The sequence below is a fragment of the Hippopotamus amphibius genome, chromosome 4, assembly GCF_030028045.1.
Source record: "Hippopotamus amphibius kiboko isolate mHipAmp2 chromosome 4, mHipAmp2.hap2, whole genome shotgun sequence".
Taxonomy (NCBI): domain Eukaryota; kingdom Metazoa; phylum Chordata; class Mammalia; order Artiodactyla; family Hippopotamidae; genus Hippopotamus; species Hippopotamus amphibius.
Window position 1 is genome coordinate 184975082 of NC_080189.1, and position 14286 is coordinate 184989367.

The 14286-nt window shown below is 45.7% G+C and overlaps 1 protein-coding gene and 1 non-coding gene across 3 annotated transcripts; one reads left to right on the top strand and one right to left on the bottom strand.

The window, feature by feature from the left end:
• Nucleotides 1-408: 408 nt before the first annotated feature.
• Nucleotides 409-14240, bottom strand: CINP (cyclin dependent kinase 2 interacting protein). Of its 2 annotated transcripts, XM_057731212.1 has the most exons (7): nucleotides 14181-14240; nucleotides 13753-13914; nucleotides 13517-13665; nucleotides 10657-10825; nucleotides 8164-8293; nucleotides 2177-2306; nucleotides 409-1213 (listed from the first exon to the last, which is right to left on the bottom strand). In XM_057731212.1, exons 3-7 carry the CDS (start codon nucleotides 13590-13592, stop codon nucleotides 1011-1013), a joined length of 708 nt encoding a protein of 235 aa, XP_057587195.1. In that variant the 5' UTR covers nucleotides 13593-13665; nucleotides 13753-13914; nucleotides 14181-14240; the 3' UTR covers nucleotides 409-1010. The 2 variants fall into 2 exon arrangements, with proteins under 2 accessions (XP_057587195.1, XP_057587196.1); XM_057731213.1 differs by lacking the exons at nucleotides 13517-13665; nucleotides 13753-13914 and having other exon boundaries at nucleotides 14181-14238.
• LOC130852892 (U5 spliceosomal RNA) lies at nucleotides 8992-9108 on the top strand. Its single transcript, XR_009053592.1, has one exon. It is a non-coding gene; the product is annotated as a U5 spliceosomal RNA (small nuclear RNA).
• Nucleotides 14241-14286: the final 46 nt, after the last annotated feature.

Below are 14286 nucleotides of genomic sequence, written 5' to 3' on the forward strand. Positions count from 1 at the left end.
CCACTTCTGCCGAATGCTAACCAGGTGGTTTCCAGACTGCAGGACATCTGACGGGCTACTTTTATGATGGTTAGATTTTAATAAATACTGCAAAGGTGTGGCAAGAGAAATTCTAAGAAATGTTGCCTTGACATGCTTTGAATATGCCAACTTACACAGTGAGATATCCTTTTGCTCAAAATACATTCCCATCATATATAGTCTTTTGTTTTTGGAATACTTTCTTTGCCTGGGAAGCACTTGTTCTTTGCCTGAGATCCTAGAACTTCAGTTTCATGAGGACACATCCCGTATCACACAGCATGAAGTTTCTTAGATTTCTGTTTCTGGGGTGCAATGGCAGAACTGACCCCTGATATCTGGTTGCAAATATTACCAAACTATAGGATTTACGCCAGAAGAACGACATGGAAGTCACTTTCATTTGTCCTATCACATTCTCAGTACAAAAATAGGGGCAATCTTGTGGTAGCTAGTTTTCATTTCCATGATGTTTCACTCGGTGAACTCTATGGTATTTTAAACATTAGCTGTAATTATAAAACTAATAGTCCTACAATTTAAACAATACCTAAAAATATTAAACTATGGATTTTCTACACAAATGTAATCTATGTAAACTACACCTAATTTACATAAACAAGATCACTCAGTCATTCTGTTGATGAACTCATTTATTTCACGCAGAAGTCTTCACAGGTGACATTCACAATAGGTGCAAATGACGCTGAGTGGTGGACGGCAGGCAGAAGTAATAAATGTGTCTGGAGAGGCCGCAGAGAGCTGGTGAAATGATCCAGTCTGGAAAACCCTAAGGTCAGGGTGGTGTGATGCCGGGAGGCGGAACGGGGCCGTGTTCCCAGGATGCCACAGGTGGGGGTGATGCCGGGGCCCGGCACAGTCGCGTGATCCCAGGGTGCCGCACGGGGCCCACCCGAAAGGCTGTCAGCCGTGTGAGCTGCAGAAGCAGAGGTCCAGAGCCCGGAGGCGCGCAGAGCCGCAGTGGGAGGTCACAGTGCCCTGTGCCCAGTTTCGAGCAGCATGCTTTCCAGAAGCAGCCTGCTGTCGCCCTCCACGTAGGGCTGGTGCAGCCACATGGACAGGTAGCTCAGGGCGAGGTCGCGGTCGGCTGTGTGTGCCAGCTGCTCCACGACGGTGCGCTTCAGGCGGAGCTCCCGGCCGTACATGTCGGAGAGCTTGCGGGAGATCTCGTCTGAAAGCAACACAAGTCCCCTTTGAAGAACGTCTGTTGAGGGGGGACCCTCGACTGGGGACAACCTGGCACTGTTTGTTTTGGTTTTTGGGTTTTTTTGGTTGCGCGGGGGCGACAGGGGCGGCTTGCAGGGTCTTAGTTCCCCAACCAGGGATGGAACCCGTGCCCCCTGCAGTGGAAGTGCCCAATCCTAACCACTGGACCACCAGGGACTGTGCAAAACTCCTCCTTAAAAGCCAGAGTCAGAAATGGCACTGAGAGGAAGAAGGGCTCCAGCCCGTGGATATTAGAATCAGGTAACATGGTAAATGTGTCATGAAGTTAAAAAGTACCTGTAACCTTTCCCACTTAGCCCTTAGGAAACTTGCAATCATTACACATAGCAGATTGACTTCAAACTGACAATATTCAATAAACATGTTACATTAGGTGATTTTACCCTTTTCTCCCTTATTTAAAGGTGAGGTCTCAAAGCAACATCAAATAGCTTAGCCCTTCTTTTAAACTAATAAAGCTAAAAATAGCCCTTACCTCACAGCTTATTTAAGTAATGGAGTTTGTTTTCCCAGCAGTCTTCTTCCATGGGGTGGGCTGAAGTGACCCCCATTTGGTTTTTAAATAAAACAAAGCAAAAAGCAAAACTCATCTTTCTTGAAAACAAAAACAAAAACAAAAGAGAGATTTCTGCCTCTGCAGAGGGGGCAAAGGTCATTCTACCGGTTGGCCTTAAAGGGCTAATAATGGCAACTTGCCTCATGGGTCTCTAATTATGTTTAATATTCTTTACTGATTAGTGGGTAATTAAAGCCAAGAAGAAATGCTCACCTAAGATGTCCCCATCTCCTTCCTTCCCAATGGATCCTCTTGAATTGAATTTCAAAGTCTGTCAGCAGGCCACATCTAAATGACACCAAATGCTCTCATAATCTACCTTGGAAAATCAATGCAGAAAGAACTACTTACAAAAATAGGCTGTGGGCCACGTGTGGAACAGGGGGGGCCGTTTTCTCTCCTCCCTGTAATGGTAATCTTCTAGTTCACAAACTCCCTTGGTAGTGGAAGACAGCTTTTCCATTTTCATCTGTATTTTGGTCTGAAAAGATATTTAGAATATGAGAATACCATTTCAAATCCAGTCAGATTCTGTAACTCTAAGATTTCAAAGCTAAGAAATGCAAGTCTGTTGAGACCGTAAGTCCAGTAATTCAACACCATTAACTCCGTGTGCAGCAAATTTCCAGGGAGATGGAGGCATACAGTTGCTACGATTTCATTAATTTGGATTACTTCAGTACTAAACTCCGGATCTCCAGTGCTGCAGAAGAGGAAGCTTGCTGGGTCCCACTTCAGTAAGATTTCCGAACGTCACTAATTTTTTAGCACGAAAGACCTGGAGGGGTGGCAGGGCGGGCTCTCACTTTTATGGAATGAGAGATGGGAGAAGAGGCATTAAATGGGCTCATTTCTGACTCTTTTATGGGTTTCCTTGTGTATAAAATGGTAATAATGAAAGGCAGCCCTACACGCTTCACACGGGAAGGTGAGAACGTGACATGGACGGTACCTCGGTGCACGCCAGGCTCTGTGCTGTGGCACAGATGGGTCTGACCAAGTGCCTCCTTCCACAGGGGGTTGGGGGACTAAGTTAGTACTCATGGAGCACCTGGTCGGAGCTACGTAAGGCTTTGTTAAGTAAAACAAATGGGTGAAGTAACTAAGATTTCAGATTTCAGTGGCATGAGTCTACTTAAGACCACAACTCTAGGTCCTAAGTATGGAGTTAGCTTTATGTACACACGGGGATATAAGCAAAGACACATAAATCATCAAAATCTTAATTCCTTGCACTTGGTTCTTCAGCTACCCTCCAGTTACACCCGAAGCAGCATGCACTAAATTTAGCTAACGTTAATTTTTTTAAAGCTCTTTATTGGAATATAATTGCTTTACACTCTTGTATCAGCTTTTCAGGTACACCAAAGTGAATCAGCTGTATTTATACATATATCCCCACATCCCCTCCCTCCCTCGACTCCCTCCCACTCTCCCTGTCCTGGCCCTCTAAGGCATCACCCATCATCGAGTTGATCTCCCTCTGTCATACAGCAACTTCCCACTAGCTATCTATTTTACAGTTGGTAGTGTATATTTGTCTATGCTACTCTCTCACTTCATCCCAGCTTCCCCTTCGCCCCCCGTCCCCGCAACCCCATGTCCTCCAGTCCATTCTCTGCATCTGTATCCTTATTCTTGCCCTGTCACTGGATTCATCAGTACCATTTTTTTTTTAGATTCCGTATATATGAGTTAGCATACAGTATTTGCTTTTCTCTTTCTGGCTTACTTCACTCTGTATGACAGACTCTAGGTCTATCCACCTCATTACATATAGCTCCATTTCATTCCGTTTTATGGCTGAGTAATATTCCATTGTATATATGTGCCACATCTTCTTTATCCATTCATCTGGCATTTAGGTTGCTTCCATGTCCTGGCTATTGTAAAGAGTGCTGCAATGAACATTATGGTACATGTTTCTTTCGGAATTATGGTTTTCTCTGGGTATATGACCAGTAGCGGGATTACCGGATCACATGGTAGTTCTGCTTTTAGTTTTTTAAGGAACCTCCAAACAGTTTTCCATAGTGGCTGTACCAACTTACATTCCCACCAACAGTGCAGGAGAGTTCCCTTTTCTCCACACCCTCTCCAGCATTTATTGTTTCTAGATTTTTTGATGATGGCCTTTCTGACTAGTGTGAGGTGATACCTCATTGTGGCCTTGACTTGCATTTCTCTGATGATTAGTGATGTTGAGCATCTTTTCATGTGTTTGTTTGCCATCTGTATGTCTTCTTTGGAGAAATGTCTATTTAGGTCTTCCGCCCATTTGTGGATTGGGTTATTTGCTTTTTTGATATTAAGCTGCATGAGCTGCTTGTATATTTTGGAGATTAATCCTTTGTCCATTGCTTCGTTGGCAAGTATTTTCTCCCATTCTGAGGACTGCCTTCTTGTCTTGTTTATGGTTTCTTTCGCTGTGCAAAAGCTTTTAAGTTTCATGAGGTCCCATTTGTTTATTCTTGATTTGATTTCCATGATTCTAGGAGGTGGGTCCAAAAGGATCTTGCTTTGATATATGTCATAGAGTGTTCTGCCTATGTTTTCCTCTAGGAGTTTTATAGTGTCTGGCCTTCCATGTAGGTCTTTAATCCATTTTGAGTTTATTTTTGTGTATGGTGTTAGGAAGTGCTCTAATTTCATCCTTTTACATGTTGCTGTCCAATTTTCCCAGCACCACTTATTGAAGAGGCTGTCTTTTTTCCATTGTATATTCGTGCCTCCTTTGTCAAAGATAAGGTGCCCATATGTGTTTGGGTTTATCTCTGAGTTCTCTATTCTATTCCATTGATCTTCCTTTCTATTTTTGTGCCAGTACCATACTGTCTTGATCACTGTGGCCTTGCAGTATAGTTTGAAGTCAGGAAGCCTAATTTCACCAACTCCGTCTTTCCTTCTTAAGATTGCTTTGGCTATTCAGGGTCTTTTGCATGCTAATGTTACTTTTTAAAGGACTAGATTCCTTTCCCAAATCTTTTCAGGTTCGATATTTCACTTGGCCCTACTCTAAGAGGCAGGACTCATCATTTTGTATCACAGCTGGGAAAATTCTCAATGTTGCTGAGCTAGGGAAGGTCGAGGCCTGGACTTGAGACCATGCTTTCCGACCCGAGGTCTCTTGACACCCACTCCTAACCTCTCTCCTCTGTGTCCTGCAGCAGCTCCCCGGTGCCACCTAATGCTAAGAAAAGCTGATAAAGATCAGGAAAGCAAAGAAAATCCTGGAGGCTTGACACTGGGCCAGAGGTGCCAGCTCCATTCTGGGGCTCATTCATCAATAATGGTACCAAAGTCCCACTCATGTGCAGCCCCGAAGTGACTGCAGCTGAACACGCTCTCAGCTCCATGTCCTCTTCCACGGCCAACAGCCCACACTGCGACATGTTTGTCCAGCTTAGGGACAGGGATGCCTCCACCCTCCACCAAGGTCAGATTCAAGACAAAGTCAAGTCTGGGAAACCATCCTCCCTAAAGACTGGAGGAAAATAGGAAAAATAATATCACTATCCTTACAACATCCACTTTGGTTTTGAACCTAAGAATGAGAACTAATTCTCAAACCACTTTATTTTATGTTTTGGCCACGCTGCCCTGCTTGCGGGATCTTAGTTCTCCAACCAGGGATCAAACCCCAGCCCACGGCAGTGAAAGCACTGAGTTCTAACCACCGGACCACCAGGGAAGTCCCTCAAACAACTTTAAAACAGAATAAATTCACTGGAGCAGAGAACTTTGGGGCCTGACAACTCGCACCTGTGGTCAGCCCAGGCTCTGTCTGAAGGCCCTGGGAACTTGGGTCACTGTGGGCATGCAGTCACCTAAGACCTTGCAGCCACTTTCGGCTGCACTGCCAGGCCACTCACCCTCAGCCTGGACCTGTGCCGTGGGTGGAGGGACCGGGGGCAGGATGTGTCACCTGCTACTGCTCAGTCCATCAAGCTGCTGACCGGGTGTTTGGGACCTTGACCCGAGTCCTAACACCCTCCCAGGCCGTCCCTCCTCTGTGCGGGTCAGTGGGACTGAGGAAGGGGTCCCATGGCATCAGACAGCCACCTAACAGGGAGAAGCAAGGACGGACAAGCAGATTGAGCCAGTCATTCCAGACATGCCTGAAACGGAAGGCCAACTGCCTCCTCCCTTCGACGCCGCACAGGCTCTTCCCTAACGCGGTGTACGTATGGAGAGTTATAAATGAGGATGTGTGCACTAAAGAAAGCCAAAGAGCACTTAGAAACAAAATCCTTCCCAGGGTTTTTACATTTTAGAAAAGTCATATTAGTATGTGTCAAAAGCATTTCTCATTCTAACCCAGTTTGGGGATTCTGTGAAACGTTTTATGCCAGAAAGGAAGATGGAAGGTCACAGATGAAGAGGTTCTGGTGGGAGTGTTGCCCCATCCAAACGACAAATGACTGAGCCCAGCAGCACGTGTTTAACTGTTGGCTGTTCAAAGTAGTTCAGTATACACAGGGATCTATATTCAATATCCTGTAATAAACCACAATGGAAAGGGTATGAGAAAGAATATGTATTTGTCTAACTGAATCGCTCTGCTGTACACTAGAAATGAACACAACATTGGAAATCAACCACACTTCAATGAAACAACAACAACCACAAAAACTGACAATTAAAAGCTAAATGTGACCAGGAAACAAACAGACAAATAAGTATTTCAATATAGGAACTCAGCCATCCAGTTTCTTCTCTTTCAAGCAATATGTGAACCTGTGTTTTGTCCAAATAAGACCACTGGCCATAATCAAATGGGTTGATTTGAGGAAGAGCAATACACATGGTCAGTTTTCAATTGGGTTATTCTGGAAATTTCGATGGATTATTCTGCCTATGTTAATTCCCTGCTGGCCCAGAAGACTGGGTCTAGCACTCAACTACGGCAGACACAGCTGTGAGCACGGAGATAAAACAAAGTAAACACCAAGCCCACACACCTCATCCCCCAGCCTTCCTATGAGTGAGGCTTAAAACGAAGTGACTGATGACCCAGGCCTGTCTTGTTCCTGCTGGAGCACCGGGTGGGGGGGGCTGGGAAAGGCGGGGGCACGTGTTTCTTATCACAGCACAACCCAAAGGCAGCATCACAAAACAAACAGGACAACGACAAACACCTAATCATTTATTTAGAGGAGACAGCCCCATACAAGTCAAAATATCCTGAAGACAGTATGGCATTTCAATCAAAGAAAAGGCTAAGTCACCAAAATGTCCTCAATGCACTATTTATTTTTCTCAGTTTAATGTTTCATTACATCTTACAATGGATGGGATGTTTAAAAGGGCAGTGCTTCTTTCCTGAAAAAGTCTTTTAAACCTATAATCTGCCTTATAATAGGTGGAACCCTAACTTTGAATAAGTGGTACCTTGAAGAAATACAATTATATCCAGCATATTCTGTTTTAAAAAGGGAAGGAAGCATGTAACGCATTAGAAACATTCCCATCAAGAAAGGTTAAAATAATAGATAACCAATAAGGACCTACTATATAGCACAGGGAACTCTACTCAATACTCTGCAATGACCTATATGGGAAAAGAACCTAAAAAAGAGTGGATGTATGTATAACCAATTCACTTTGCTATACAGCAGAAATTAACACAACATTGTAAAGCAACTATACTCCAATAAAAACTGAAAAAAAAGGTTAAAATATACAGACTTTCCATGTTTGTGGGGAAGCTTTAGTTACCTCAGTTCAAAGATGTGCAAAACCTTATCCCTGTGTCTGGCTGAGATGAGTGTTTTCATCCACATGTGGTGGCCAGCCTGATGGGTACCGACGTCCAGATTTCAGTTAAACAAACATTCAAGAGCATCTCTTACGTGCGAGATCAGGGCTCAGGAGTCAAATCCAGCTCAAAGCCTATTTTTGTTCAGCCCTTGAGCTAAGAATGGGTTTTGCATTTTTAAGTGGTTGAAAAAAATACCAAAAGCAGAATATTTTGTGACACATGAAAATTATATGAAATTCAAAGTTCAGCGTCCATATATAGAGTTTTCTGGAACACTAGCCTCCGTACTGTCACTGAGTAGAGGCGAGAGCACCTGCAGGGCCTCCAAAGCCTAACACACTTCCTGTGGAGCCTGGGAACACGTGAAATATCCCCGGCAACACACAGGACCGAAAGAACAAAGGTCTAGGACAGCATCTTGGGAAACAAGATTTATGGGACACACAAAGTGAGAGAGACCAATGGAAGAGGCTGAGGAGGGGAAAACAAAACCTTGGAGAAGGGAAGCATGGCCCACGGTGCGGAACACTGCCGGGCGCTCCAGCACACCCACCCCCCAGGGGTCTCTGCATCTTACCAAACCATCCAGGGTGGCCTGCAGCTCTTCACACAGCATCTCGAGCTCCCTGCTGTATTCTGGGTGCTCCTTGTCTGCATTTTCATCAGAAGCCAGGCTGCTGCTCTCTAATTCTATCTTGTCTTTGCTCCTGAACCAGATGGAAAAGAGTGGGAACAAAATACACTTTGTAAGCTCACCTCATTTTATGATGAAGCCTCGAAAACTCAACATCCATGTATCTATGCCATCATCGACTTCTTCCACTGGTGTCATTTCACGTCATCATGTTTATGTGTTTTTACATATACAGTGAAGATGTCCATCCGCTACTCAATTCTGCCCTAGAACAAGTCGATTCAGTCCAGATCAGGGAGTAACACACAGGTCACATCCTTGGAGTCCACCAGCTAGGAATGCGTTTTGTAAACGGAAGGCTGTGACCCACGGCACCTGAAATTAATCTAGTGGAGTCACAACCAACACTTAAGGAAAAAAATTAGGGACTTTCCTGGGGGTCCAGTGGTTAAAACTCCACGCTTCCACTGCAGAGGACATGGGTTCAATCTTTGGTTGGGAACTAAGATCCCACATGCAGTGTGGCACGAACAAAAAAAAAAAAAATTTAAGGAAAAAAGTTAAACATTAGAAAATATCAGCACCTTATGCAGTAAGAACTATTTCATGGAACTTTCTGAACAGGAAAAGACGGCAGAGGGCTGACGTGCGTGATGTGTTTGAGAGAACTGGCGTGAGCAGGGGCCCAGGTCAGGAAGTTAAGACTCTAGACTCTGGCCGGTAGACAAAGATATACAAATATATAATTACAATTTGAGAAATTAAAACTATGTATATATGTTTCTCTTCAGATCATATAAATCTTTCACCTTTTACTAAAGATTTTCATGGGTAGGATCAAGCTTGAATCTTGCTTATGTTTTTTGAGCAAAAAACAAAAACATATATATAGGAAACTGCAAGAATCATAAAGCAAATCTTCCAATTACAGCTGGCAACTGCCAACAGCTTTTTTCATAACGCCTTTGTCTTTTTAAAAGAACTTGTTAAGGGGAAACTCTCCTGTGTGTCTCCTCTGCTCCCAATACCCCCTTCTACCTCTGACACCGGGTCATCAAAGCAGGGGGTGCGGTTCTCCACACCAAGCAATTCTCAGGTTCTCCAGACACCAGCTGGGCGTCGTATAATTTAACTCAGGTCTGATACTATCTACCAGAGACAGCATTGGATCCCACAGGTTAAGGGCTCTGTCCTGCACGACCGGCCCCGTCTCAACTTCAGACACCAGTCACAAGTTGACGTTGTTACCTGTGCTTTGGACCGACCCGCTGTCAACTGGAAGTTCCCATGACCCCTCCTTGGGTCCAACTAATTTGCTAGAGAAGCTCACAGGACTTAGGAAAACAGTTTACTTTCTAGATTACTGGTTTACTACAAAGGATAATAAAGGATACGAAAGAACAGGTAGACGAAGAGAGGTAGTCAAGGCAAGGTCTGGAAGGTCGAGCAAAGAAGCTTCTGTCCCTGTGGAGACTGGGGTACACTTCCTTTCAGGTACGTGGAGGTATTCTCGTTCCTCAACCCAGAAGCTCTCCAACCCCGTCCTTTTGGGTTTTTATGGAGGCTTCATTATGAAGGCATGATTGATCACGACTGGCCACTGGTGATTAATTCAACCTCCAGCCCTTCTCACCTGCCTAGAGGTGGGGTAGGGGGGCGGGGCTGATAGTGACAACTCTAATCACGTGGTTGGTGCCCCCTCCTTAGGGGTTTCCCAGAGGCCTCCGAATTCACATGAGCTCAGGTGTGGCAGAGAGGGGCTTGTTATAACAGGACACTGCTTTCATTTCTATCACTCTGGAGCTATTTCAGGAACCGGAGGACAAAAGAACAAATATTATTATAACTAAAGATTCTCCCATTGTTTGTATCCCTATGGAAATTATAAGGGTTTAAGGGCCATGTGCTGGGAACAGGGACAAAGACGATACATATTGCTTTTTTTTTTTGGCCGCACCATGCAGTTTCAGGGATCTTAGTTCCCCTACCAGGGATTGAACCCGGGCCCCAGCAGTAAAGGCACCGAATCCTAACCACTAGACCATCAGGGAACTCTCCAAATAGGTATTTCTTATTATAAATCACAATACCACAGAAATAAAATGCAGTGTTATGAAGATGAAGTGCTATCTGCCTACCACCCCACTCATTTTCCTGGAAGATACCAGTGTCACGAATTGAGTCTATACACTTCCAATCCATTTTTATAATTTTACATACAGATGTTACCATGAGCAATGTGTAGTATAATTTTGTATTTAAAATGTTCACAGTTCACACTTGCACGCACCATTTTATCATTTGCTTTTTCCGCTTTACATAATTTACTTTATGCATGTTGCTAGTGACTACCCTTCCCACCCTAAAAGACTCCCATGAAATTTCTGCCCAATCATTACGGGTGAAGCACACAGAGTGTACTCTATATGTACTCACAATAAACTGATTTTCATGTTGGCAATATTATTTGCAGTAGCAAAACCTCTATCACTGAGGGTTTCCCATTTCAGGATTAAATTATGCCAATCGGCTGCATTGTCCTTAATTTTCCTTGCACTGACAGATAAGACAGGTTTTCTGGGCGTTGCACTTCCAAGAGTCTTTGCTGAAAGGGTAAAAAAGAAACATAACATTATGAAGTTCATGATCACAGCTGAGGGGAAAATGTCCTTATAATCTGCAACCGTAAAACTATTTGAAATGCTACAGTGACTGGACAAATCACGTGGAAACGAAGACGAATGCGAAAGTTCCGGGAACAAGACAAAACAGAATTGTTTTCAGATTTTAAGTCTCACCAGATATAGCTGTATCCTCTCAAAGCTTAGCGGTTCCACAAAGTTTTATCCCAAGCACTCTGACCACTTTCAAAGGTTGGGAAGGAGGCAGAGCTGTGATTTTCTGCAACAAGGCTCCACTGCCCCTGCCTTATGGCACCCATCCTCTAACCTCTGGCCCTTTGATACCTGATGTTTGCTCAGAGATCTGTGGCTCACCAGCTCTCATCGCTCTGACATATTGACAAGGCTGGACCCCAGAGACGCAGTGATGACCTCCATGCTGGGAACACAGGAAGGGGTCCAAACTCTGTTGTTCTGATACACTGACAAGGCTGGACCCCAGAGACGCAGTGATGACCTCCGTGCTAGGAACGCAGGAGGGGGTCCAAACTCCTTCAGGGCCTGCTCCCTCTCTGCCTCAAACCTCACCTCAACCCCCACCTGAGCCCCCTCAATCTTTAGCTAAAATCAACCACTGGCAACTCTCGAAAAGTCCTTTGCGTGTGCAGTTCTCTGCTAGAAAGCTCTTTGCTTCTTCGGACTAATGCTCCCATACCCCAGGATCCATCCAGATCCCAGGTCCTGTGGGAAGCGAACCCCAGACCACTCAGGCTGTTGGGGCCCTCCCAGCCCTCCTCTCCTGTGCCCTCTCTTCTTCTCTACCTAGAATCCTTCAAAGGTGTCGCATGGCCCACAGGATAAGGTCCAAATTCTGAGAGAGGCCCCCAGGACACACCATGGTGATACAGTTTGGAGTCTAGACTCTGAAGACCATCCTGACTGGGTCTGAATCCCAGCTCTGTCACTGCCAGCTGTGAAATCTTGGGTAAATTAGTTAACCTTTCACAGCCTAAGCATCCATCTGTAAAATGGGGATAAAATATATCTACTACAAAGAGTTGATGTGAAGATTAGAGAATATATGTAAAGCTGTGAGGGCCTGGCACATGGCAAGTATCCAACATAGTATGCATTACCACAAGGGCCTCTCCAATGTGTTTTTCCCGCCACCACCAAGCAATAAACTCAATTCTATCTCCCTGGAGACAGCATCAGATTCCAGAAGCTAACCGCTATCCTGTCCTCCCCACTCCCTCCACTTCAGATGCCAGTCTCTAGTCCAGGGTGTCATGTGTGCTTCGGGCCTACAGGCTATAGATCAGAGGTTCCAAGGACCTCCCCCTCCCCAGGGTTTGATTAATTTGCTAGAGTGGCTCACAGAGAACTCAGGAAAACATTGTCCTTACTAGATTACTAGGAAAAACCACATGGAAGAGATGCACAGGGCAGCATACGTGGGCGGGGCTGCCAAGCTGCAGAGCTCTCTCCAAGTGCCGCTCTCCCTGCATCTCCACCTGTTCACCAGCCTGGAAGCTCTCGAAACTCCTTGCTTTTGTTTTTTTATGGAGGCTTTTGTTGTTTTTTTTTTAATGACCATTGGTGACTGATTTAACCTCCAGCCTCTCTTCCCTTGCTGGAGATGGAGGTTGGGGGCAGGGGAGGGACTGAAAGTTCCAGCTCTCTAATCAAATGGTTGTTTCCCTTGACAACCAGCCCTCATCCTTAGGTTACCTAGGAGCTCCACTTTTAAATATCATATTGATTTTTCATTCACTTTTTTAAAAGTCTTTATTGAATTTGCTACAATATTGCTTCTGTTCTATGTTTTGATCTCTTGGCATGAGGGATCCCAGCCCCCTGACCAGGGGTTGAACCTGCACCCCCTGCACCGGAAGGCAAAATCTCAACCACTGGACCACCAGGAAGTCCACTCATTCACTCTTTACTTATACAACTAACCAATATTCACCGTGTCTACATTATGCCAGCATGGCGGATGAAGTGACTGACTAGATAGACCAGGACCATTTTCACAGAACTTCCTTTCCATCCAAAGAGGTGGACAACAGACACTTAGCTGATCATCAGTTTAGACCCCAAGCGCCACAAAATAAAACAGAGTCTTGTGTTAGAGTGAACCCCTGAGACGTTGTCATTGAGGCTGAAACCTGAATGATGGGAAGCCAACAGCAGGGGCCCTAAGGTGAGAATAAGGTTGGTGACTGTGAAAAAAGAACAAGGCCAGTGTGGCCAGACTGAAGCGGAGAGAGAGGGAGCAGTAGGTGAGGAGGCAGTCAGACAGCCAGAATCTTACAGGCCAAGATAAGAAGTTTGGGTTTATCCAAGTCAATGGGAGGCGAGCAATAAGCTTTGGGTAGGGAAGTGACACCATCTGATGCAGGTTTTTAGAAAGTCACTCCCGCAAAGAAGTGTTCCTGGATCTGCAGGTTGGGTTAGGATTTACTGCACCATATGTCTGGAATACCCTGTGCTTCCTTCATCTTCATTCACGACACTCACCAGTGTGGTGTATTTGTCTGTTTAATGCCTAGTACACTCCCCAACAGACTGTAAGCTGCACCAGAGTAGGGACTAAGACTGTCTTGTTCCCTCTCATAACCTCAGCACATAGTAGGTGCTGGCTAGAATGTGTTAAATGCAGAAAAAGCTCTTACCACCTGTGCTATGATCTTCTAAGGGCTTCCCCCGCTTGTAGGGGCTCCTTGCAGGCGAGGACCACATGTGATTCATCGTCTGTCTGCCCCATACCCAGCACTATTTAGGAACCAGAAACAATGTTCTGACTTCAAGAAACTCAGTGTAGCTGGGAAAGAGATCAGTTATCAATCACAGGGCAGGACAGCAGCATAGTGGCTACGCTACCTGTCCCCTCGGAGCCTTGCCTCCCCACCTGTTGACGTTACTTCATGGGATCGCTGGGAGGGTCCAACGAGCTAATGCACGAAAGCACGTAGAACACGACAGGGCGCACAGTGAGCACTCGCTGAACGATGAACACTCTGTGGTCAGGAACTCTGACTGAGGGGAGCTCAGGGAAAGTGCTCCGCTGGTGCTAATTTATAACGACAAACACAATCTGAGTGTCAGGATCTGCGGACACTCCTTTGCATCATCTCGATCTACGCATGAAAAAATCGAGGCTCGGCAGAACGGACTCCCGGGCCGACCGCAGAGCCTGAGCGGGGCCAGCGGGCTGGGCTGGGGCAAGGGACGGACCGCCATTCCATCCGCGAGGCCTCCGGCCGCCGGCCCAGCCCGAAGATCAAACCGTAACACTCGCACCCTCCCAGCCTGGGGAAACCGGCCCTTCTCACGCACCTTCCATGGGGTCCGCACAGATCCCAGGAAAGAGACCCGGAGCCCCGGCCACACACGCCGGAAGTCCGGCGACGTCACTTCCGACCCGCCCGCCGCCTGTGGAGGC